We start from the raw sequence: 26410 nt of genomic DNA on the forward strand, positions 1-26410 counted from the left end.
AGTGATTTGAAATATATAATTCAAATTAGTATATATATCATCTATAATGGCTTTAAAGTAAATATTTTGGGTTCTTTGCTAAGATAAAGGATCTGTTCTCATCGCTTCTAATTTCATTACTTACAGTTAGGGTCATAGCTCCTTCAAATACCTACAAAGCTGTCATGTGGAAGAAGGATTAGGTTTATTCCTATGGCTCCAGAGGGCAGAATTCATGCCAGTGAGTGGAAGAGAGGCAGATTCCAATTTAGAATGTGAAATATCATTCTAATAAGTAGCCACTTGCCCCCAAAAGAAGGATAAGGAGTTCCTTATCTCTTGTGGTATTGAGCAGAACTCCATGACCCTATCCCTTAGAGGGTGCCTCAACTGGCCAGTCCAGTTAAACTGGAAGAACTTTAGAAACTTCAAGTTTATGAAATTTTGTTAAATCCTAAAAAGAGGCATAGACATTTGAAATACAGCAGTTTAATATCATTCAAATTCTGGATGAAATTATTATATTTCTCAAAACAGTGAGCTGCACTTTAAACTTTATTTTTTTAGGTGAAAATTATCCTAATAAGGAGTCTCTAACTCAATCTTCCATCAGCATTGGTTTCTGATTGCACAGTTATAAAACCTTATACCAAATGTTTGGAACTCATTTTTGATATTTTAGTAAGTTATAGGAATTCAATGAAGTTTTAAATTAAAAAAAAAAATACCTTCCTTTGAACAGTAAATGCTAGGATTTCAATCTGTAACTTAACTCTTTGAACATCATCTCTTCTTCGTGGCTTCTCTTTAAATGTTCCTTCAGGTTCAATGCAATTATTTTATTTTCTAGTTTACAAATAACTTGAAGCTGAAATAAAACAGTTAAGTCCTCTTCTACACCTGAAGTGTGATTGTTGGACATTCCACAAAGACTTCCCTGGGATCCTCTGCTCACCTCACCCTTCATCTGCCTCTTCAAGTGTTTAAATTGAATCCCCTAAATTTTGCCAGAAGGGTATTTCCTTTTAATGATGGACTGTGGTTTCTCTCTTTTGAAAAACAATCCGAATCCCAGGGATTCTCCCAGAATTTAAGAAATCATTGCAGAGGTAAAGTAGGCAAGAACTTGGGGCAGAAAGAAATGCCCACTGCATAAACCTTGCTGCTCTGAGTCGTCCTTGACAACTTCCGGGAACAGACTTCAGGCGGTGTTCGAAATTGTCTCCTTTACCCTGTCTATTCATTGCTTTTATGACTGTACATATTTAATACATACAGCGAGGGAGAGAGAAAGCGATGATGTGAGGCACTGCTGGAGAAGAGAAGATGATAAGGAAATAAAACAGGTGTCTGGGAAGGGTTGCTGTTAGAGAAGGAAGAACTGAGCATTAATAGCCATCATTCAGATGGGCAGGAGTTCTCTGCAGGTAGCAGACAGGAAAAGCGAACTCGTGCAGCCTCTTTGGGGACAGGCTCTGTTGCTTTCTATTTCTTCTCTTGCAGCCAGGGTACACATTTACTTGAAACAGACTGTTATTTCCTGTTCGGTGGCTGGTCAGGTTGACTCTTTAAGACTAGTGAACATTTCTAATGTATCTTATGCTTTTTTTTTTTTTTTTTTTCCTTTGAGGTTGAGTAGGGAAGAGATCTGTTGAAATTCTAGCTGGGTAAGTGGGGATTCTCAGAAATGAGAAAGGGGGAAGGAAAACGATGTAGAAGCCGGAGAGCACAGCAGCAGCCCGAGACCCCCCTACCCCCCGCCTCCGCTACTCTCGGCCCGCGACCTCCCGCGGAGACCCCAGGCGGCTGCATCAATATTTGATCGACCCTTCGCCCGCGCGCGCGTTGCCAGCACTCGCCGGTGGGGCTTGCCTGGCATCGCCCGCGCTGCGCTGTAGCGCCGGGGCCCGCAGGGGGCTTTGGAAGGACCAGCTCTGCGCTCGCCCCCTCGCCAGGGCGGCTCTGCTTCGCGGCAGGGGCGCGGCGCCCACCATGCGGGGCTGCCCGCGGCTGGCGCTGCTCTGTGCGCTGCTGCCCTGGCTCCTGCGGGCGGCGGCACCCCCGCGCCCCGCGCAACCCCTTGCGCGCGGAGACCCCCGCGACCCCGCCAGGGGCGCCGATTTCGATCGCGTCTACAGCGGGGTGGTGAGCCTCAGCACCGAGAACATCTACTCCTTCAACTACACCAGCCAGCCTGGCCAGGTAAGACACTCGCTCTCCTCGCTCGACTCCCAGGAACTTGCCAGATCTCAGAGCCCCGTCGCTGCTTTGGGTCCCCCGGGAATTGACCTCGGGAGCCCTTGGGGACCACAGGACCCTCGCTCCCTTTTCTCTTCAAAGCAATCACTGCCCTGCCAGAGCTGCCGCATCCCCCGCAACCGGCCTCCGGGACAACTCCGGTTCATCTCGCACCTTCCCTGGCCTGGTCCCCTGGCATTTCGGGGCTTTGTAGAGGCGCAGGTTCCCTGCACCTTCCGTGGCTCCTGCCCCCTGGTGGGCCTTTCTCTAGGAAACTCAAGGTTTCTAGGGTTGCGGAGGGAAAGGTCCGCACCGCTGTTTCTAATCCCCTGCGGAGAAGGAACCTCTATTTCATTTGGATGATTCGGCCAGACCCTTCTATTTCATAGCGCATGGGGAGGGAGAGCTGCTCAGAATCTAAAATAGGAATGTGTGAGAATGGACGCAAGCTGCCTGCCGAGCCTCTGTGTGTTCAATAGTCATTTCCTGTGTTTTTGTACTACTGTCACACGTATGTGCTTCAGGGAAAGCCACAAGACCCGGCCAGAGATGTCTGAACTGCAGCCAGCAGCTGATCTATGAAGGTTTTGATGTGAAATAAGGGTGGGTAATTGAAAGTTCTAGACCTATTTCTGTCAAGAACGGAGGTGACACAAGGGGAGGAAATGACTGTCACAGCAACTGTCCCTTTGACACATATATTCTGATTATATAATGTAAAAACAAAATGCACAGTTAGGTCTTTCCTTCTAATATGGTACCCTCTAGGGCATAGAAAACAAAAACAAAAACAAAAAAAAACTCCCCAATGTACCTGCCCCAGGCTGGCACCAAATCCTAAGGTGCTGTCACCGTGGCAGCAGAGCCCTGACCCTGGCTTGTCCTCTGCTGACCTTCAGGTTGTATGTCCTGAAGTGAGCAGGGTGACTCTGCAGAGCCATTCTATTGTGAACAAGTAGGAGGGGCAGCTTTTATCGCCCCAGTTCCATACAACTCATCTCTTCCTGTCCAGTGTGCAGTATGGGCCAGCTGACATGCACATGAGTTGTGTTACTAGCCCTATAATTTGATCAGAAAAAAATTCCGTGATCTCTGGGGTATCCTGTCAGTTTCCCCCGAAATCATCAGTAAGGAAACTCAAATGGTATGTGCAAAGTTCTGACATCAGGCTTTAGTAGTTCCTTGCACTTCTGCTTAGAAATGGATTGACCGTGTTGGGGGGTCGCCTGGGGGGTCGCTCAACTCAGTTGGTTAAGCGTCCTACTCTTGATTTCAGCTCAGGTCATGATCTCACTGTTCGTGGGACCAAGCCCCATGTCAGGCTCTGCACTGACAGCAAGGAGCCTGCTTAGGATTCTCTCTCTCTCTCCCTCTCTCCACCCCTCCCTCAATCAATTCTCCCTCCCTCTCTCTCTCAATAAATAAATAAATAAACATTAAAATAAAAGAAATAGATTGACTTTTTTAACTGTTGCTTGGCCTTTCACCCTTAATATTTCGTGAGTTTCTCTACCACAGCACAGGTGCACTGCTTGCTTGACTTTCCCTAGAACAGTGTGAGAGATTGAGGACAGGGCAGAGTCACGTTCATCTCCATATTCCAGTACCTAGCACAGTGCTTGGCACATGAGAGGTTTACTAATGTCTTTGAAAAGTGAATAAATAAGTAAAGAAAGATTTGAGGAACCTGGAATAAAACTAAATAAAATAGAATATGTACTTTTTAATTGGTTCAGAGTATGAGACCATTCCAGATAAAAACATTTTTAACAGTTGTTATGAAATTAGGCCCTTTCCATGGTGCCTGTCTACATGTTTAAATACCTTTTATTGGGGCACCTGGGTGGCTCAGTTGGTTAAGCATCTGACTTCAGCTCAGGTCATGATCTCATGGTTTGTGGGTTCAAGCCCCATGTCGGGCTCTGTGCTGACAGCTAGAGCCTGGAGCCTGCTCTGGATTCTGTCTCCCTCTCTCTCTGCTCCTCTCTTGTTCACACTCTCTCTCTCTCTCTCTCAAAAATAAACATTTAAAAAAAATTTTTAAATACCTTTTATTTTATGAAACAATGGTACCTTTATTAAATAAATCCTTTTGTTTTATGAAAAATTAGTTTGTAAAATATCTTTGCATAATACAATAAAAAGTTGACAACCCCAGCAGTCCCTAAAAGTTCACTAGTCTGAGAAATACATTTGGGAACCATGGGACTGGTAGATAACTCAAGTGTTTATACTAGCAATCCCACCTTACAATAACATGAGCACAATGCTTTTGGAGATATCAGGATTTCATTGAAGGTTTGGAATAGCATAATGGAATTACAGAACAGCACAGGGTAAGTGATAGATGAAAGCAGAAATCTAGGCAATACTGTCATGACGTTTACCGACTGTTCCCCGCCAAGGGAAATTTCAAGATGGTGGCACTACTATTTAGGCCCTGCCTTATCACCATCTTATTGGCTACTTCCCTACCCCAAATGCTAGCCTCCCACTCTAAATTCTTGTTATTCATGAGAAGCAGTTTTGCCATCATTACCGAAGGGGTCTGCTAAGTGAAGATCTATGAACCCAAGAGCAAAAGCTTGGCCAGGATCTTTTTCCTTTAATCTGACAAAGTGTTGGTCAGGGATTCCTTCCCTGGAGGGGTCATTTCTCACCTATTGCTCTTCAGTGCCACAAAGAATTTGGTTTAGAAAAAGACATAATAAAGTATAACTTTGTGAGTTTTAATCTTTTTTCCTTTTCTCATCAAGCCATTGTTCTGTTTGCCTTTATTTTTTCTTCAGTTTGGAGGAGAAAAGCTATTCTCAGTTTAGGCTTTGGGGAGGAGAGGAAGCTGCTTTGGGAGCCTTTGCCCCTAATCTTTCCTGTCAGCCACTGCATCTCCCTTACCAAACACTGTCCCAAGGAACTAGTTAGCCAAGCATTTGTCATGCTAATTAGCTGAGGTCAGCATCAGGAAAGGTCTCACAGGCCTTCTAGGCAGAGTAATGTAAATATGAAGCTGCCATTAAAAAAAAAAAAAAAAAAAAAAAAACTGAAAGAATGGAGTGACTGCTTTAAAGAAGAAAAATGAAAATAAAGATCAAGTTACAGGTTAGGCAAGGTCATGAGTCATTTCATTTCCCTGGAGGGGAAGTATCTGGAGACTCCTTTCCAGGGGAGTAGGGTTTTACTTTGGCAAACAGAGTGTTCTAGAACTACAGGGCTGGAACTAAACTAGAAGGAAATCACCTTGTTGAGAAAGTCACCAGGCATATGTTTGACTGGGACAGAGGGCACAAAAGCAGGTTTATTGAGAAATGAGAATACTCTTGTAGAGACAGGTGGTGGCAATAATCAAATGTTTAAACTTGGGCTAGATGCTGATAAGGAGCTTTTAAATAAAAATCAAACTACCATGCAACAAGATGTCTTCTTGGAGGCTTTCAGTAACAGAATACATTGGTCACCATAGATTTTTAAAATTGAAATGTTTCCCTGGAAATACTTCTTGTGTTTATTCAATGGAGACATGGAGACATGTATCTTTTAATGACATATGCTTTTCTATGCCCAAGGAACAATCCTTGGCTTTATTCATACCAACCAGTAGTTGCAGATCTAGAACCAGTTATACTGCCTCTTGGATCCAGATTCCAAAAGCCTATCCAATTCTCATGAATGATGAAATACATATCAGGATGTTCCAGTAGTAACTTCTAACCACACGTTACTGGTTACATAAAAGAATTAAAACCTTGGATGTGATAGCCTCAGCTCCCCCAGTCTGAGATGTACTCTTCCTGTGTTCCTTACATACTGAGGCAGAGAAGCCCCCTCTGCTGGCTTCATACTTCATACTTCCTCTTACTGACCTGCTTGTTTGTGAGGAGGAAATCGTCTCATTAGCACATTATCTGGCTGAACAGAATACCATAGACTGGGTGGCTTAAAAAACAGACCTCATTTCTCACAATTCTGGAGGCTAGATAGTCCCAGATCACAGTGTCAGCAGATTTGGTGCCTGGTGACAGCTGGCGTCCTAGCTTGTAGACAGTGCCTCACAGCTGTGTCTTCTCATGGCCCAGAGATCAGGGAGAGAAACAAGCTCTCTCCCGTCATTTTTAAGGGCACTAATCTCATCATGAGGGCTCCAACTTCATGATCTAATTCCCCTCCAAATACTGTCACGTGGGGGATTAGGCTTCAACATGAATTTGGTGGCAGAGGGGGACACATTCAGTCCATAGCAGTCACCTCCCGCATTTTCCTCTGTGTCTCTGAAAAAGCAGCATCAACATATTATAAGGATGTTTAGGGGCTGACATTACTTCAGTTACAGGTCTGATTTTATAAAGAACCCATCTTCTTCCTGCCTAGACCTGACAGTCATGTGCTAAATTATATAATGGATTCTGTAAGTGTGTGATGTCCAATATGGTAGCCATTATCTACACGTGGCTATTGAGCACTTGAAATGTGGCCAGTCACAAAATGAGATGTACTGTAAATATAGATTAGACACCAGATTTCAGACAGTATAAAAAGACATGAAATGTGTAATTAATATTTTTTATTGATTATATGTTTAAATGATAATATTTTAGATACATTAAATCAATATAGTAATAAAACTAACTTTGCTTGTTTCTTTGTACTATTTTTTTTAAGTATTTTGAGAGAGAGAGAGAGCACATGTGAGCAAGTGGGGGATGGGCAGAGAGCGAGGGAGAGAGAGAATCCCAAGCAGGCTCTGCACTAGTCAGGGCAGAACCCAACAATAGGGTTCAATCCCACAAACCATGAGATGATGACCTGAGCCAAAATCAAGAGTCAGATGTTTAACCAGCTGTGCCACTCAGGCACCCCTCTTTGTACTTTCTAAAGTAGCCACCAGAAAATTTAAAAACACATATGTGGGTCATATTATGTTTTCTTTGGATGGCACTGTTCCAAGTACTATAAGAACCTTAGAGAAGTCATTCATCCCATAGATAGCTTTGTTGGAGAAAATGAAGCTTGGAAAGGTCATAATGGATAAGCAGAACTTGGATAGGCAGAAAGAAAGGAGAAAGGCCTTTCAGGTATGGAAACATAGATCAGATTTCTGTTTTGACAATACTACATTGAAAGTGGTGGTATATTTTACCAGGAGGCACAGAGTGTCTGGTTGTCTCTTTTTGTGATGATAGCCACCTTTGGTCATTATTGCCTAGTTTCATGAATTCATTAGGAACCAGGTGATAATATATATATATTTTTTAAATATTTTATTTTTAAGAGGGAGAGAGACAGAGCACCAGTGGGGGAGGGGCAGAGAGAGAGGGAGACACAGAATCTGAAGCAGGCTCCAGGCTCTGAGCTGTCAGCATAGAACCTGATGCGGGGCTTGACCCCACGAACCATGAGATCATGACCTGAGCAGCAGTCGGATGCTTAACTGACTGAACCACCCAGGTGCCCCAACAAGGTGATAATATTTTAATTATCACATATTTCTTCTTTTTTTTAATGGGTGAGGTTTTTTAAAAATTATTTTAGAGAGAGAGTGTGGGCAGGGGTGAGGGGAAGAGGGAGGGAGAGAGAATCTTAAGCAGGCTCCACCCTCAATTCAGAGCCCAATGTGGGACTGGTTCCCACTAGCTGAGCTGAAATCAAGAGCATCAAAAGTGGGATGATGCTCAACAAACTGAGCCACCCAGGCACCCCTGTTTATGAGCTGGAATACTTCTTCATTTTTTATTCTTTCTTTCTTTCTTTCTTTCTTTCTTTCTTTCTCTCTCTCTCTCTCTCTCTCTCTCAAGACCATGTGCATGTGAGCGGGAGAGAGGCAAAGAGAGAGGGAGAGAGAGAGAGAGAGAGAGAGAGAGAGAGAATCCCAAGGAGACTCCACGTTGTCAGGGTGGAGCCCAACACAGGGTTGATCTCACAAACCGTGAGATCATGACCCGAGCAGAAATCAAGAGTCAGATGCTTAACTGGCTGAGCTACCCAGGCGCCCCAAAGAGCTGGAATAGTTCTATAATAAGAAACCTCTCCTCATCAGCTATTTGGGCACCTTAGGCTACTGTATGTAAACAAACATGAGATAAAGTCTTCATTTTTTTACCTTTATTTAGCAATTTTCAATATAATGAGTTGGTCTCCTAGCATTCTATAATAATGATCAATGAGATTTCATTTAGCATAATCATGAGCTCATGAATTTAAACCTATTTGATTTGCCTCGACCCATTGTCATTACTAACTTTATGTTCAAATTGTTCATTGGCCAGTGAAAGCCAATTTGAGTTGGAGCCTGAATTCTCTTGATAAAATCCAAGTGCTCTCTGACATCTTCCTTGCTTTCTGGTATGAAAAGTTATTCCAGATTCATCAGGTTCCGTTCTCTTTTTTTTTATGTTTATTTTATTTATTTTGAGAGAGAGAAATAGAGTGTGAACAGGGGAGGGGTAGAGAGAGAGAGAGAGAAAGAGAGAGAGAATCCCAAGCAGCCTCCCCACTGTCAGCACACAGCCTGATTCAGGGCTCAAACTCACCAACTGTGAGATCGTGATCTGAGCTGAAATCAAGAGTCAGATGCTTAACCAACTCAGCCTCCCAGGCACCCCATCGTCACATTCAGTTCTTGTCTCCAACATGGAATCAGCCACTTTTCCAGAAGGCCAGGTTCCTTTGAGTAGCAAATAGAGACCACAGTATGCTAGTAGTCAGTCTGCTAGTGCCATTAGTATTGCTAATGGCTTGGTAAGTTTTTTTCTAAATCTTTTCAATAGATGGAGCTAAAGGAGAGACCATATCATGAGTTCATACTAGTACTTCTGATTCAAATTCAGAAACACAGGGTTTTTACTTAACCTCATCCATCTTACACATGTATGTATTTCCTTTCTCCTGTGCCAAAAACCCTGTTTCTCAATGATAACAACTTACTCATTTGCTTTAATATACACACAACAGTTTTAGATAACAGTACTAATATTGCCACAAACAATAAGATTGCTGGCAACAGTTAAAGATTTATTTTTACAGTTCCTTTTACCTTAGGGCATATTTCATGATTGATGTCGAGACAAATTCCTATGTTTTAAAGTAAGGTAGCAGGACAGTCATGTTACCCTTTCAGGGCAGTTATGTTATCAACTTGTTAGGTTCATTTGTGCCCTTTTATGTTTGAATTTCAGGGATGCTTCTTAATTTTGTTTGAAAACTAACAAATAAAAATCTATAAAACATGATATATTTGCAGAAGTCCAGCTTCTACCTCTGTTCCCTGCATCTCATTCCCTCTGTTCTTCTATAGGTAGCCATTAAAAATTTTATAGCCTATAAACTAAAGCAGTTTTGGGGTGCCTGGGAGGTTCAGTTGATTGAGCATCTGACTCTTGATTTCAGCTCAGTTCATGATCCCAGGGTCTGCTGACAGTGCAGAGCCTGATTGGGATTCTCTCTCTCCCTCTCTCTCTCTACCCCTTCCCCACTTGAGCTCTCTCATGAGCACGCTCGCTCCCTCTCTCCCTTAAAATAAATAAACTTAAAAACAAATAAAGCAGGTTTTTGTTGCTTTAATAGTTTCCTCTTTACTAATATATTTATATAATGCCATTAGCCTCTTCCAATTTCATCTCTTAGTTCTCTGTGATGAGCAATATTGAAATTAGCCGGTATCTTCTTCTCCATCTCTTTTTCCAACCCCAAAATCTAAACCCTAGTTAATACCTATAAAAAAATTAATTAACTTATCTACTTTTCATTTAACTTCATTATTTCATTATTCTTCCCATTCTCGTCCCATTTTTGGTTCATGGTACTTATCTATATTGTCAAAGCATATCATCAATACGAGCTAGACTACCTTCCTTACAAACAACACTTAGTTTTATCTCTACAGGTACTTATATATTAAAAATACACAACTCATCCTTATATTAATGTCCTCCAGCCTTTTTTCTCTAAAGCTTATTCTCTAGGATCTTCTAGGATCCTTTCAGGTTTATAACGCTTTGTCCACAGCCTTTTATTTATAGGACTGTTTAGCTGAATATAACACCCTTGGCTTACAGTTTTTTTTTCCTTCAGTTTTAACCATATTATTCCTTTGGCTTCTGGCAAAACTGATGATAAAAGGGATTCTTCCCTTTGCAGCGATTTCATTTTTCTGCCTGGATTCCTGACTCTTTTTCCTTTTTCTTTGAAATCCAATAGTTTTAACAGACCGGGTCTGGTAGGTCAGTCTTTCCCAGGTATGTGATGTAATCTTTCCATATGTAACTTCAATGATCTTTTTCTAATTCCAGAAATTTTCCTTATAGTTTTTATTGTATGTATGTATTTAATTTTGAGAGAAAGAGCACACGCACAAGTGAGCGAGGGGCAGAGGGAGAGGGAGAGAGAGAATCTCATGAGATGCAGAGAGAGGGAGATAGAGTGAAGAGCCTGCAGTGGGACTCGAGTTCATGCAAAGCAGGGCTGGAATTAATGACTGTGAGATCATGACCTGAACCAAAGTTGGATGCTTAACTGGCTGAGCCACCCAGGCACCCTTCTTTACAGTTTTTAACATTCGTTTATTCCAATGCTTGGTTATCTTCTTTAGGAATTCCCTTTATACTTATGTTGGCCCTTCTTTATTGTTTCCTATAGCTATCCATTTTTCTAGAATTGTTTTTTTACATCCTGCCCAGATTAAATTTTTTCTCCTTTCCATCTTCTATTTTCCTTATTTCCTTCATACTAAATATTCATTTATAACATAATTTTGAAATTTATTTGTAATCTTTTCCTGAGTTCTGCCATTTCTTTTTTAAAACTTCATTTTCTCCAATAACCTCATTTCTGAATTTTTAAAATTCTGATTTATGGCTTTTTTCATAGATTTTAAAATGTTCATAATTTGAAATTTGGAAATATTAGGCTATGCTTTCCATCTGTTTTATAGTACAGCTTTCTGGCATACCTTCACCATCTGAAATGGTGTTTTCTCCTCCTTATTCCCTTTGACTTGCAATGACTTTGTGTGGGATTCAATTGCAGTCCTTGTCTATTGCTCATCTTTACTCTAGATGAGTTTTCCTTATTTTGTTTTTTTAACTTATATATATATATATATATATATTTTTTTTTATTTTAGAGAGAGAGAGAGAACGAGAGAGAACATGAGTGGGAAAGAAGGGCAGAGGGAGAGAGAGAGCAGGCTCCACTCTCAGTGCAGAGCCTGACTCAGGACTCCAACTCACGACCCTGGGATCATGACCTGAGCTGAAATCAAGAGTGGGACACTCAATACACTGAGCCACCAGGCACCCTGAGTTTTTCTTACTTTAGAAGGGAAAGATAGACCTGGATAGCTTTCCTAGCTTTCTTCTCTTATCGTGGTGAGGTGATCAAAACATGATTTTCTTTCTGAGAAATTTCATAGGTCCTCTCCCCCATTTTATGGAGACTTCCTCTTTCCGTTGTTCTTGCTTCATCCTGTTCAGTTTGGGTTCCACTCCCACAGCTTTTCGTCAGGCAGAATTTTTTCTAGGAAGGGAGTTTTGATTAGTTTTGAGAATCCATGAGGCCCAGACTACTCCAGAAGGGTCTGGATTTCCTCAAGTGTTCTTACACCTACTCACAACTTGAAGCCTATAAAGCTGCCTCCAGGTTCAACTACTGATCTCAGGTTGGCCCTCCCATCTTTTTAGGGAGCACTTTTAGATGGATTTTGGGTTCTCTGATTCTCAGAGCCAGCAGAGCTCCATGCTTCCTTCTGATTCTACCCACACAATTGCTGATACCACACAGGTGTTGAAGCCGTTGGTAATTTTTCCCACCCAGTCATGTTTTGGAATTTGTGCAGGATACCTTATCTTGGTAAATGTTCTCCATGAAATTTTGGTTCTGTCTTCCCAGTTGCCCTATTTTCACAAGGCACACTTGAGATTTAAATTCTCTGCTGCTACTGACACCATCTTCTCAGAATCCTCTCTCCATTCTTTTCTGTAAGTTATAATTTTGAAATAACTTCAAATATACAAAAAAGTTAGAACCATATAAAGAACTCCAATATGCCCTTCACTCAAATTTCCCAATTTTTTTTTGCCAAATTTGCTTTATCAGTCTCCCTCCCCATAAGCAAATTTTCCCCCAAAACATTTGAAACTAAGCTACAGATATGATGCTCCTTTGTCTCTAAATACTTCAGTGTATATTTTCTATGAACAAGAATATTTTCTTATATAGCCATGGAATAATGATGAAAATCAGACAATTAACATTAAATTAAATTAAATTAAATTAAATTAATCCCCTTCACCTATTTCACCCATCCCCCCACCTACCTCCCCTCTGGCAACCACCAATTTGTTTTCTATAGTTAAGAATCTGGGTTGTTTTTTTTTTTTTTTACCTTGTGGACCTCAAGGTTTTTGAAGAGTACAGCCAGTTATTTTATTTCATTTCATTTTATTTTATTTTATTTTATTTTATTTTATTTTATGTATGTATGTATTTATTAAATGTTGCTCAATATTTTTTTTTTAAAGAGAGAGAGAGAGCACATGAGTTGGGGGTAGGTTGGGGATGAGTGGAGGGGCACAGCCAAGTGGGGAAGAGAGAGAAAGAATCTTAAGCAGGCACCATGCTAAGCACAGAGCCTGAAGCAGGGCTCCATACCATGACCCTGGGATCATGACCTGACCTGAAATCAAGAGCCAGACACTTAACCAACTGAGCCACCCTGGTGCCCCAGCCAGTTATTTTATAGATTGTCCCTCAATTTGGATTTGTGTGATGTTTCCTCATGATTAGATTCAGGGTATACATTTTCAGCATATCATTACACAAGTAATATTGTATCCTTAGTGCATCATATCAGAGGCACATGATATTAAGCTTTCCTATTGTTATTGTGGGTAATGTGGGTTACGTGGTTAGGATGGTCTCTCCCAGGTTTCTCCACTGTAAAGTTACTATTTTCCTTTTGTAATCAAAAAAGTAATTCGTGGAGCAATACCTTGAGACTATAAATATTCTATCCCTCATCAAACTTTCAAACACCAGTTTTAACATCCATTGATTATTCTTGTCTAAATCAGATATTACCATAGTGGTTTCCAACTAGTCATTTCCTAATTCATCATTCCACATTTATCAGTTGATACTCTACTATAAGAAAGAGCTTTTCTTTCTCTCCCATTTATTTATTTATTCTTCTTAAAAAAATTTTATGGATAACAGGTGATTTTTTTCCTCTTCAAGTCAGTCGCACTCCTTGTCTATCGTGGGCATATTAAGGAATCTCTCTTTTAACTCCAACCCAGAAAGTAGGTTTCTTCTCTTTGCTCCTGTAATATCATGATTATAACAAGACATATATATATATATATATATATATATATATATATATATATATATATATATATTTGGTTTTCAGTTTCTGGCACACAGCTCCTAAAACCCTTGGAATTTTCTAAGTGATAAGAGTGATAAAGATGTCTTATCATTGAACCACACCTGAGTTTATGTTAATGAAGTGATTTTTGGAAAGACCCTAAAGATGGGACTGGTTGCCAGAGGGAACCAACCATATAATTGGAGGGTTGGAACTTTCAGTCCAACCCCCTTTGACCTCCTGGGTGGGGAGGGGGCTGGAGTTTGAATTGCCAATGGCCAATGATTTAATCAATCTTTACTATGTAATGAAGCCTCCATAGAAAACCTAAAGGATGGAGCTCAGAGAGTTTCTCAGTGAGCACGTGGAGATTCAGGGAGAGGTGTGCGCTCCGAAAGCATGGAAGCTCCACACCCCTTCCCACATACCTTGCTCTGTGCATCTTTTTCATCTGGCTATTCCTGAGTTACGTCCTTTGTAATAATAAACAGGTTATCTTGGAAGTAAAATGTTTCACTGAGTTCTGTGAGCCACTCCAGTAAATTAATTGAACCCAAGAAGGGGGTTATTGGAATCTTTGATCTATAGCTGATTAGTCAGGTGACAACCTGGACTTTTTTTTTTAAGTTTCTTTTTCGTTTGTTTGTTTAAGTAATCTCTACACCAAACCTGGGGCTCCAACTCACCACCCTGAGATCAGGAGTTGCATGTTCTTCTGACTAAGCTGGCCAGGCACCCCCAACCTGGACTTTGTGATTGGCATCTGAAGGTGGGAAGAAGTGGAGAGGTAGTCTCCTAGAACTGAACTCTTAACCTGGGGATCTGACGCTATCTCCAAGTAGATAGTAGATAGTGTCAGAATTGAGTTGAGTTGCAGATCACCCAGCTAATGTCTGAGAATCTTTTGGTGGTATGGGAAAAACACATACTGTAACTGGGGGTGCAGATTTGTACTTCTCCATCACTAGCAAAATAATGATATTTCAGTGGCTTTTAGGGAATCACAAAGGAAGATGACATCATCAGTTATCATCTAGGGCATCTATTACAACCCATTATCCAGATTATCTGTTGGGTTCCAAGCAAATCTGTCTCTAGACCATTTAATAAGTATAATGATCCTCAGTTTTCAATTTGCAGTTAAAAGGATAAGCATATAATTATTTTTTTTACTCATGAGAAACTGAAAGCCAGAATAGTCAAAAAAATTATATAAGTAATCACTGCGGCTAGAATATCTGAGTGTCTGAATTCAGTTTCATAATTTTATCCATTTCAAGTCCTTGACTATGGAGTTCTCAGTATGTTTTTTTTTTTTTTTTTTAATTTTTTTTTTTTCAACGTTTATTTATTTTTTTTTTTTGGGACAGAGAGAGACAGAGCATGAACGGGGGAGGGGCAGAGAGAGAGGGAGACACAGAATCGGAAACAGGCTCCAGGCTCTGAGCCATCAGCCCAGAGCCCGACGCGGGGCTCGAACTCACGGACCGCGAGATCGCGACCTGGCTGAAGTCGGACGCTTAACCGACTGCGCCACCCAGGCGCCCCAACAGTATGTTTTTTTAAATGTAGGTTTTCATTAGGGATCTTTGAAATATGATAAACTTTACATTGTCTCTGCGTGGTGAGATTATGGTGAATTTTAATGGTCTTTTCTGTATTTTCTAAATATTTCACACAAAAAAACATGTTTTACATTCCTATGGCAAGGACAACAAAACACTGACAGGCTGAGCAGTATTGGGGAAGAACACTGTGTGGGGCACCAGAAAATGTGTGTTTTTTATCTCCTTAACAACCTGTGTGCCTCTAGCAAATCCTGTTTCCTCTCTGAGCTTTATTTCCTCCCACTGAGAAGAGAAAACTACATCTTTTATCTTTATTCAAGCACTAAAGTTCAGTGCTCTCTTTTTTTTTAACCATGTGTGAGACTGTAATTTTTTTTTTAATGTTTATTTATTTATTTTGAGAGAGAGAGAGAATGAGAGAGTGTGTGCTTGTGGGAGGGACAGAGAGAGAGAGAGAGAGAAAGAATCCCAAGCAGGCTCCCTGCTGTCAGCACAGAGTCCGAATCAGGGCTTGAACTCACAAACCATGAGATCATGCCCTGAGCTGAAATCAAGAGTCAGACATTTAACTGACTGAACCACCCAGGTGCCCCCTGCCCCTTTTTTTAATTCTTGGCTTTATATTTTTTTATTATTTTATTCAAATCCAAGTTAGTTAACATATACTGTAAGAATGGTTTCAGGAATAGAATTTAGTGATTCATCACTTACATACAACACCCAGTGCTCATCCCAGCAAGGGTCCTCCTCAAAGCCCATCATCCATTTAGCGCCACCCCCTACCCCCCCAGCAATCCTTAGTTTGTTCTCTGTATTTAACAGCCTCTTATGGTTTTCCTCCCTCTCTGTTTTTATCTTATTTTTCTTTCCTTTCCCCTATGTTCATCTGTTGTGTTTCTTAAATTCCACATATGAGTGTAAAGAATGTATACAACTTTTTTTTTTTTTTTTTAAGTAAGCTCTCTGCCCAATGCGGGGCTTAATCTTGCGACCCTGAGGTCAAGAGTCGTATGCTCTACCAACTGAGCCAGGCAGACATCCTTAATTTTTTTCTTAACTATTGACAAGTAGGAGAAATTTCTTGCCAAAAAGATCATTTCTAACTCCTTGTCTTATAAAAGCCAATAAATGAAATCTTTAAATTATTGTTTCTAAAACACTACTCTTTTCCCCTTTGGTTGGTTTTCTTTTCTTTTGAGAGGCTTCCCGTAGGGCTCTACCACCTGGAAGTGTTTTATTTTGTCTCCCTCTTTTACCTCCACCTTTGCCACCAGGGCTGAGCTTGTATTCAAGTTCCATTTTGTTTCTCTCTCACATTCCGTTTGTTTCCTCCTGAGTGCCATGTCAGTAGGCTTGCTATAGTGTTGGGTTTCGTTTTTTGGTTGTTATTTTGTTTTGATGATATTGTTGTGTTGCCCCCTTCTGAAGGGGTATTTTAAGGTATCTGATACAATATGTAGGGATTTTCAGTATTCGTTCCTTTCCTGCTTTGGTTTCAACATGTTACCTGAAGGGTCTCCTATGTCATTTCTCCCCGTTGGCTTGAATGTAAAAGACCAAGGGACTTAATACTTGTGAAACCGTGAAACTTCTTTGCTTCAAGAAGATGCCAGTATTTCTTTTTTCCTTTCAGACTGATTGATAATTATCACACGTTGCCATGCAGCAGCCAGAGTTTGACAGCCAGCTCTTCCTACATTGTTTAACTCTGGGGCTAACAGAAGCTCCACATCAACACACCAAGATGGTGCATTAATGATTTAAAGGCACATCTAATGAGCTGTTCGAATTGGGGCCTCACCATCCTTTCTGCTCATTTGCTAAGGAAAATATCAAACATATCATGATGCTTCAGGCAATAGAATCACAGTCCTTTCTGTTTTGCCAAAAAAAAAAAAAAAATACATTTTTAAACATTATTTTCTTTTCTTGGATATTGTGAAAATGGAAAATTTGAAGGTCTTTTTTTGAGGTATTTTAGTGGCTATGCAAACCAAAACCAAAACCAAACCTAAGGACCTGTATTTTGCTTAAAATAAACTAAGGTCAGCAGGGACACCCGGATGGCTCAGTCGGTTAAGCATCTGACTTTGGCTCAAGTCATGATCTCATGATTCGTGGGTTTGAGCCCCACATCAGGCTCTGTCCTGACAGCTCAGAACCTGGAGCCTGCTTCAGATCCTGTGTCTTCCTCTCTCTTTGCCCCTCCCCCACTTGTGCTCTGTCTCTCTATCAAAAATATAAACATTAAAAAAATAATAATAAATAAAGCTAAGGTCAGCAATAAGAACCAACTGTCCGACTTAACCCTTAAGTCCTCAGTCTGAGATCCTTCTGCTTTCATATGTAATGAGTTTCTAAGAACATGTATAAAAATTATTGATACAGGAAAAACAATTGATTTACCTGTCAAAAGATAGTGCTCCATTCCTGGAGAGAGAAAAAGCAAAGCTGAGTGTCATTACATATTAAATGTTATTAATAATAAAATTAATTGAAATGATTTGCTGTAGTAATTAATTACTTCAAATTCTCATTTGCCTTATCCCCTCAGTTTATTTGAAGTGACAACAATAGACAAATAAATTGATTTTGCTGTTAGAAAGGATATGCAAATGTTGATTTTATACAAGATGGAACAGGAGATTTTTCAATGGGTTGGTAAGAAGAGTGAAACTGGTTTGAAGGTATCTTATATTGAAAAATGTGTCCAAAGAAAGTTGAGTGTAAGCCTTCTTTTCTGACAGGAAATCTATAGGAATCCATTTTCCTGTCATAGCTCCCAAGAACTGGGAAATTTTCCCTCTGTTCCACTGAAAAGCTTTTCAAGAACTAGTTCTCAGCCCATAATTTTAAGGAAGTTTATTTGGGACCCAGCCTTCTATAGTTGATCCCAAGGCTGGCCAGGGGTATCTATATGTAATTATGAAAGTATTGGCTTCTTTGAAGGTACAGACCACCTGTTTTGGCTAAACTCGTAAGTGTTTAAATAAAATATTTTATTTCTGAAAATGGTGGCAAAATTAAAGTTTATCTAACATCATCAAGTAGCACGTAGTCCTGAGTAAAAGCACCCTCTGGCTACCTGGAGTATTTACCATTGATTGGACCATTAAACGTGTAAATAAAATGGGGTGCCTGGGTGCCCCAGTTGGTTAAGCATCTGACTCCTGATCTCAGCTCAGGTCATGATCTCACAGTTTGTGGGTTCAAGCCCCTCATCGGGCTCTGTGCTGACATTGAGGAACCTGCTTGGGGTTCTGTCTCCCTCTCTCTCTGCCCCTCCCCACTCCCACATCTGTGGGCTTTCTCTCTCTCAAAATAAATTAAGCTTTAAAAAAGTAGTGTTGTTTTTTTTTTTGTTGTTGTTGTTTTTAGTTTTTTGTTTTTTGTTTTTTACCAGAGTAGGCATTTTTAAATTTGAGAAAGTACTCAAGCACCTGGGTGGCTCAGTCAAGCGTCCAACTTCAGCTCAGGTCATGATCTCACGGTTAGTGAGTTTGAGCCCCTCTTTTGGCTCTGTGCTAACAGCTCAGAGCCTGGAGTCTGCTTTGAATTCTGTGTCTCCCTCTCACTCTCTGCCCCTCTCCTGCTTTGTGCTCTCTCTCTCTCTCAAAAATAAATAAAAACATTAAAAAAGTTTTTAATAAATAAAAAAGTATTTAAATTTAAGAAAGTACTTCTTACTTACCAATTTTTTTTCATGAATCGTGCCTTTGGTGTTGTATTTCAAAAGTTGTCACCAAGTCTAAGATCACCTAGCTTTTCTCCTGTGTTATCTTCTGAAAATTTCATAGCTGTTACATTTAAGTTAATGATCCATTTTAGGTTTACTTTGTGAAAGGTATAAGGTCTCTGTCTAGAATCTTTTTTTTTTTTTTTTTTTTTGATATATGACATCTAATTGTTCCAGCACCATTTGTTGAAAAGAAAACCCTATGTTTTTAGTATTACAGTGTTGTATGTGTGTGTGTGTACATTTATAGCCCACCTTGGACCAAAGAGTTTGAAGCAGCTCCTTACCTGGGGCTCATTATTCTTGTCATCGTTCCCAGCCTTCCATTCTGCTGCCACCACCTCTAATCTCTCCCATTCTCTTGTTGCTACTTTTTTCTGTGTATCTTCTGCTGCCTGCTTCTCCCATCCTTTTTGTCTTGCAAATCTTTTACGAATACTGTAGGTCCTGCAAGGTTCTTTCTTTTCTCTGGCTGTTCCTCTTGTTTGAGGCCTTGCTACTGGCAAAGACGTTCCTTCTTCTTCATTTTGTTTTGTTTCTTACTTCCTCATTCAAAGCCATGGTGGGTAATCTCAGTTACTAGAGAGTTGGTCTCCTGATTTTTAAAGTTTTGCTATAGAATTTTAGTAATACCAATAGTGAAGGGGTGCCTGGGTGGCTCCGTGGGTTAAGCATCTGACTTCAGCTCTAATCATGATCTCTCAGTTCATGAGTTCGAGCCCCGCGTCAGGCGCTGGGCTGACAGCTCAGGGCCTGGAGCCTGCTTCAGATTCTGTGTCTCCCTCTCTCTTGGCCCCTCCCCTGCTCACACTCTGCCTCTTTCTCTCTAAAATAAATAAACATTTTTTAAAAAATTTTTAATAATACCAATAGTGGAGGATGAAGAACATATGCTATTTGGAAAGTCAGTATATATTTGTGTTGACTTTGTGTGCCATTATTTCCTTTGTTTACATCAACAGGATTTTCTTGTCAAGTCTTTTTGGCTACAGAAGCGTAACTAGGCTTGCATTTGAGACTTTTTTTCTGTTCTTTTTTCTATCACTAAAAGAACCATATAAAGTATCACTTGAAACAATTGGGATGGAAAGGGATTATTTTATTTTATTTTATTTTATTTATTGTTTTTTTAATGTTTATTTATTTTTGAGAGAGAGAGAAACAGGGCTCGAGCTGGGGAGGCCAGAGAGAGAGGGAGACATGGAATCCGACGCAGGCTCCAGGCTCTGAGCTGTTAGCACACAGCCTGACTCAGGGCTCAAACCCATGAACCATGAGATCATGACCCGAGCCGAAGTTGGAAGCTAAACTGACTGAGTCACCCAGATGCCCCTATTTTATTTTTAATTTTTTTTAGGTTTATTTATTTTTGAGAGAGATACAGAGTGTGAGCAGGGAAGGGGCCGAGAGGGAGAAGAAGACACAGAATCCAAAGCAGGCTCTAGGCTCTAGGCTGCCTGTACAGAGCTCGACATGGGGCTTGAACCCACGGACCAGACCACGAGATCATGACCTGAGCTAGAGTCGGACACTTAAATGACTGAGCCATCCAGGCACCCCAGGGATAATTGTATTTTAAAACTTAAGAGCTAAAACTACCTTTTAAATCACCCAGTGTCTTCTCAACAGGAAAGAAAACTGAAAGCCAGTGAAATAAGCCACTTGTCCACAATCATGTAACTAGTGTGAAGCAAATCCCGGAACATAACTCCAGTTCCCACGTATATTTCTTCAAGATATTTTTACTAGACCACTCTCCTTCCCACAAGAACACATCTGTATACTTAGCAACAACAAAGCAAATAATTTAAAATACCACAGTCACACTTTCAGTCAGGTCATTTGATCATGCTTTATGTTGGATTCCCTTACAATTTCCTTCATCTATTTGAGTCAGGCCAGCAGGACTGACACTAACTAAAACGTAGAAGTTGGCAGATTTTCTTCAGTGTTTCAGAGCCGTAGCCACCCACCGACTATGATGTTACTTGGACTCCCTGTGGACCCAGAGGACTGAGCTTCATCTCTTTGGTGGTTGATTTTCATCAGTGCTGGTTTCCTTTGCGACAGACACAGGGCAGCTTGGAGACCCAAGCAGTTAGCCTATGTGTCACTCAAGGACAGGATTAATCCTGAGAACTGGTATTTCTGGATCTCCATTAAACAGCCATGAAGATAAGCCATGGCAAACAGGAATGACCAACTGTTTCTGTTCCTCTAGATTTAACTGCCCTGTTGTGGACAAATTGACTCATAACCATTTTAGTTATCTAAACTGGGAGAATATATTAAAAATTGACATGAGGGGCGCCTGGGTGGCTCAGTCGGTTGAGCGTCCAACTTCGCCTCGGGTCATGATGTCGCAGTTTGTGAGTTCGAGCCCCGTGTCAGGCTCTGTGTTAATAGCTAAGAGCCTGGAGCCTGCTTTGGATTCTGTGTTCCCCCTTTCCCTGCCCCTTCCCCGCTCATCCTATCTCTCTCTCTCTCTCTCAAAGATGAATAAACGTTAAAAAATTTTTTTTCAATGACATGAAAATGCTCATAGGTTTTTTTTTTTGTTCTTTCCAATATTTGCAAAAAGAAATTCCATGTTTGTCCCCACTCTCTCCCCACACCATTTTCACCAAAGCAGAGCAATTACAGCTTTCTAGGACAGAGACTATGTTTATCTGTATAATAAAGGGATAAAAAGTGGGGGATAAGGAGAGAGGCAAATAGGATGACGTTTGGGTATGCAGAGGTGGTTTGGCTTGTGGACAGTAAGTTTCCAAAATAGCTGCGGTATGAGTGAAGTAGAAAAGGAAAGAGAATATAGGATTAGGCAAAGTTCTTAGTTGCAAGCAAAAGAAATCAAATGGCTAACTTAACCAGAAAAATAACTTATTAGAAGGATATTAGGTAGCTCACAAACCTGAGATGCCAGACTCAGACTATGATTGGAGACCAAGAGAGACTAAACTGCAGGAAATTGTAGCAACAGTCACGCTATAGAATGGTTTCATCAAGATGCTCCACTGGGAACCACCACCTCCTCTACCATTAGATATGATCACCCCTGGACCCTGCTGCCATGGACACTACTGGTGTCTGTATTGCCAGTGAATTCTAAACTCTCCCTTCATCTTTGTATCATGTAATCATCATTGAACATACCAAGTGGAAGCATCCAACTATCTGAGCATAGGTGGTATTCTTGGCTCCCTTGGCATTCAGCAGCAGCCTTGCCTCCCACAAAACTCACACAGTTCGATAGGGTAGAGGAAGCTCCTCTAAAACATGCAAAGGATCTGGATGCTGAGTAGGCCCTGAGTCAACTCCACCAAAATTTCTCATGGAGTCTTCTCAAGCAAGGGCATTTGTTCAAAGACAGCTCTATGAATCCAGACGTGGTCAGGGACCAAGATGTGAGAGGGAGAAAAAGGGGTGCTATAGCATTCTATCTATGCCCATTAAAGAGGAACATCTAATCTGAGCATCAGAGAATTTCAAGTAGCATATAGCATCCCAGTCACCATGTTCATTCCGATTACAAATAGTTTCGTCTCTTAAACATGGCCTTCCCTGACGCCTCTTCTGCTAACCTCAAGAAATTTTGTTTTTGGAAGATGTTTGCAGACGATCAGTTTTGTCTTGTTTAGAAAGCAGTTTCCTATAAGTAATAATTATATCCTGACAATACTTATTTAAAATTATAAATGGCACTGGTCTAGCAATAAATACCACTACAGGGGTGCCTGGGTGGCTCAGTTGGTTAAGCATCCAACTCTTGATTTTGGCCGAGGTCATGATCTCACAGTCATGAGATCAAGCCCCACACTGGGTTCCATGCTGGGTATGGAGCCTGCTTTGGATTCTCTCCCTCTCTCTCCTTCTCCCTCTCCCTTGCTCGCATGCTCTCTCTCTCTCTCTCGCTCTCGCTCTTGCTCTCGCTCTTTCTCTCTCTCAAACATTTTAAATAAATAAAATAAATTTAATGCCACTACAAAAAAAAAAAACTGCTTATAAGTGTCAGATCATAACTCTGACAACCGTAACAATAATTTTCTAGTGCCTTCCCATCTTCAAAGCATTAATTAATTAGGCCTCAGAATAGCTCTAGATGAAACTTGCCTGCAGTGCAATCACTCAGCATATAAATAAAGTCTAAGGAGTGGATCCTTGAATTCTGCCTCAAACCATAAAATAATTATGTTTCCCTCTTCAACCCTCTCCACTTGTACTCCAGAGTGAAGGACTTATAAGGAGATGGAGTTTAAGTGGGAGATAGAAAAAGACAGGAAAGGTAAGGAGGAGAAAAGGGATTATGCACAAGAGATGATCAGATCCCGATACCTGGGAGTTGTCTCCCAGGAACCAAGTCTGGAGATGCCTAAAGTCGGAGGAAGGTCAGGGGACAGAGGAACTAATTCAAAGTCTATGAGAAACCCTGGAGAGACAGAATATGGTTAGCTCTTGGAGTTAGAGGTAAATGGCAGCCCACAATGTAAGAGGCCACTGGTGAGGAATAGGTTGAAGGAAGGCTTTTTTGTTGTGCTTTTTGCCTCCCTCAGTTTGGCCTAGGTGGATTGCCACCTGCCCTGCCTTAGTGCCCTTGTGAGAGAGAAAACCAGCAGCCTCAGCCCAGGGCTGGCTGGGCTCCACGAGCTAAGGTCTGCGAGGGCCTGCTTGAGTGCAGAGGATAACCACTGTGGCTGTCCACCTGCTGTCTCTGAGCATTCCCTCCTTCCCCTCAACCCCCTTCACAGTTCATGGGCTGGCCTATTACAATGGGAGCAAAACAGTGTGTGGATGGGGAGTGAAAGTAAAATTATATGGAGCGGGAACAGACTGGACCCGTGTGTGGGGGTAAAAGGGGTGTGGTCAACTCAGAGGCTGTCTACCCTAAGGGGGCTTTCCTTCCAGTCCCTCTTGATTTTGGCCTAAGTCATGATCTCACAGTCATGAGATCAAGCCCTACATTGGTTTCCATGCTGAGTATGGAGCCTGCTTTGGATTCTTTCCCTCTTTCTCCTTCTCTGAACCTCCCTCTATTCTAAACCCCCTGATGTTTAACACCTCCCTTCTGGGGTTCTCAGTACTGCCACAGGTAGCTGATACCCCAGGGAATTCAAGCTCATAGGATAAAATAACAACACATCTGCAGAAGGAAGCTACCTGAGAGATGTTAAACTGGATGGCCTTTACCAGATGTAGCTGAATTAACAAACAAGAAGAATAAGACTTTAAACTAAGCAAAGTGAATATCCTGAAAGAGATGGGGACAGAAGGGCTTTGTTAAAGTAAAGCAGGTTACAGTTATAAAGAGGAGCCAACTGGAAACCTCAGAGTTAAAAATAACACTTTTCACATAAAGAACTCAGCAATGGGTTGGATATTAGAATGAACAGTGGATTAGAGAACTGGAGGATCTACCTAAAGAGATGTAGGATATCAACAGAAAAATTAAGAAATTGGGAGGGCAGACCCAGTCATGACATCAACATAATAGAGGCCCTACAAGAAAACAAATAGGGAGAAAGAAATCTTTGTAGAAATAATGCTGAAGAATTAATAACAGCCACTTACTCAACATCGTGGGAGTGCTTTCTTAGGGCTTGTTGAAAGCTGCAAGCTTAGCTGGACTATCCCCACTCACATAAAAACAGGAAATTTTGGGGCGCCTGGGTGGCTCAGTTGGTTGAGCCTCTGACTCTTGATTTCACCTCAGGTCATGATCTCATGGTTCATGAGGTCAAACCCCGCTTGGGGCTTTCCACTGACAGCACATGGAGCCTGCTTGGGATTCTCTCTCTCCTTTCCTCTCTGCCCTCCCCCACTTGTGCTCTTTCTCTCTCTCTCAAAATAAATAAATAAACATTTTTTTAAAAAGGTAAATACTTGTAGTGTATGTACTGTCAGATACATTGCTAGATCCCAAATATGTCATAGATAAAATCTTCTAAGAGAGACAAAACAAATGCACAGAACAATGACCAAATATAAAACATGGAAAAAATGATACAATTGAGTATAAAATTGGGTAATACAGTCCATAAGGTTTATAGGTTATGGTCTTTGGGGTATACTTGACCCCCATTCTTGTGAAGAAAATATGTAGGACAGCAGTTCCCAGTGTGCTGTGTGGAATATTTGTTGTATAGAATGGTCGTGGTGTTCCATGTAAAAGACTTTCCAACTTGGCCATGTTTTGACTGCCTAACATCTAAGCTCCATTCCTATATGTTTGGGGAAATTCCTCATTTCATAAGTCTCTGCTGGAGCAAGAGCTCCTTCTTGTACACAAGTGGAACAGCAGCACCTGCTTTCACACACACACACACACACACACACACACACACACACCAAATTCAAATTCAAGCATGGCCTGTGGCCTTGGTACTACCAATCCAAACTTTGATTTGGGGGCAAATGATGCAGGGAAGCAGCTGTTCAGCAGCAACAGAGGCAACCTTGGTTTCCAGAAATGGCCATGGCAATGGGGTGGTGGCACTTAAAACCCTCCAAAGGCTTTCTGTTGCCCTTAGAGTAAAACCCCAACCTCTCCCACATGGCTTTAAGACTCTTCGGGACTGTAATATTCCTCATACACTGTCAGCTTCAATCAAACTGACTTTCTCTTAATTTTTCAAACCTCCTTCTCGCCTTCTCCTTCCTTCCTTCCCTCCCTCCTTCCTCATACCTACTACACTGTTCCCTTTGTTTGGACATTTCTCTTGTTCTGGTTAATGTTACTCACTCTTTAGGATAATACTCAACCTGAAAATCTATGTCATGGACTTCTACAGGAACTTAAATATTAATGCAATTCCTTGTTTAATTGGCATTCCATAGGCAAACCTGTGATCTCAATGAGGGCACACTATATCTACATTGCCTAGTAATGTATCTCCTGTGCCAGAGCAATGCCTGGTACAGGACAGGGAGTCAAATATTTAATGAATGAACAAAGTCCATTGCCAAGCAGCTGGAATTTAGACTGTGTATTGTTCTATACTCCTGGCCTGCCAATTATTATACCTCTCTTTAATGTTTCCCATGTTTTTATTGGAATTGAAATGCTCAATATAAAATTTAAATCATAAGCCTAAAGAGGAAAGTTTATATAGATGTATTTGTGTGTAGATTATTGTTGGCATAATGAAATTGGTGAGATGAGGTATGTAAATCATGGTGCTTAGAAAAGTGCTTTGAGGGGCACCTTGGCGGCTCAGTTAGTTAAGTGTCCAACTTTGTCTCAGTTCATGATCTCACAGTTCATGAGTTCGAGCCCCACACCGGGCTCTGTGCTGACATCTCAGAGCCTGAAGCCTGCTTTGGATTCTGTGTCTCCCTCTCTCTCTGCCCCTAGCACACTCATGCACACTCTCTCTCTCTCTCTCTCTCTCTCAAAAAAAAAAATAAATAAATAAATAAGAAGAAAAAAGTGCTTTGAATGCAAAATGCTGAGAATCTACAACTATAGAGAATAAATGGTTCCCAAGGGTAAACTGCTCTTTTCAACAAGATGAATACACTGTTCCAGGAAAGCTG

The 26410-nt window shown here is 41.0% G+C and overlaps 1 protein-coding gene across 4 annotated transcripts in view; it reads left to right on the top strand.

Annotated features, from left to right (window-relative positions):
• Positions 1-1229: 1229 nt before the first annotated feature.
• The window catches only part of SIDT1 (SID1 transmembrane family member 1), a 112752-nt gene continuing 87571 nt past the window's right edge, over positions 1230-26410 (top strand). For 3 of the 4 annotated variants that reach the window (XM_045502079.1, XM_045502080.1, XM_045502082.1), the window contains exon 1: positions 1231-2181. In XM_045502079.1, the coding sequence (XP_045358035.1) occupies positions 1972-2181 (210 nt within the window). In that variant the 5' untranslated portion in view covers positions 1231-1971. Of the gene's footprint in view, positions 2182-26410 lie in introns of all 4 variants that reach the window. The other variant, XM_045502081.1, reaches the window with a different exon arrangement.

The sequence above is a fragment of the Leopardus geoffroyi genome, chromosome C2, assembly GCF_018350155.1.
Source record: "Leopardus geoffroyi isolate Oge1 chromosome C2, O.geoffroyi_Oge1_pat1.0, whole genome shotgun sequence".
Taxonomy (NCBI): domain Eukaryota; kingdom Metazoa; phylum Chordata; class Mammalia; order Carnivora; family Felidae; genus Leopardus; species Leopardus geoffroyi.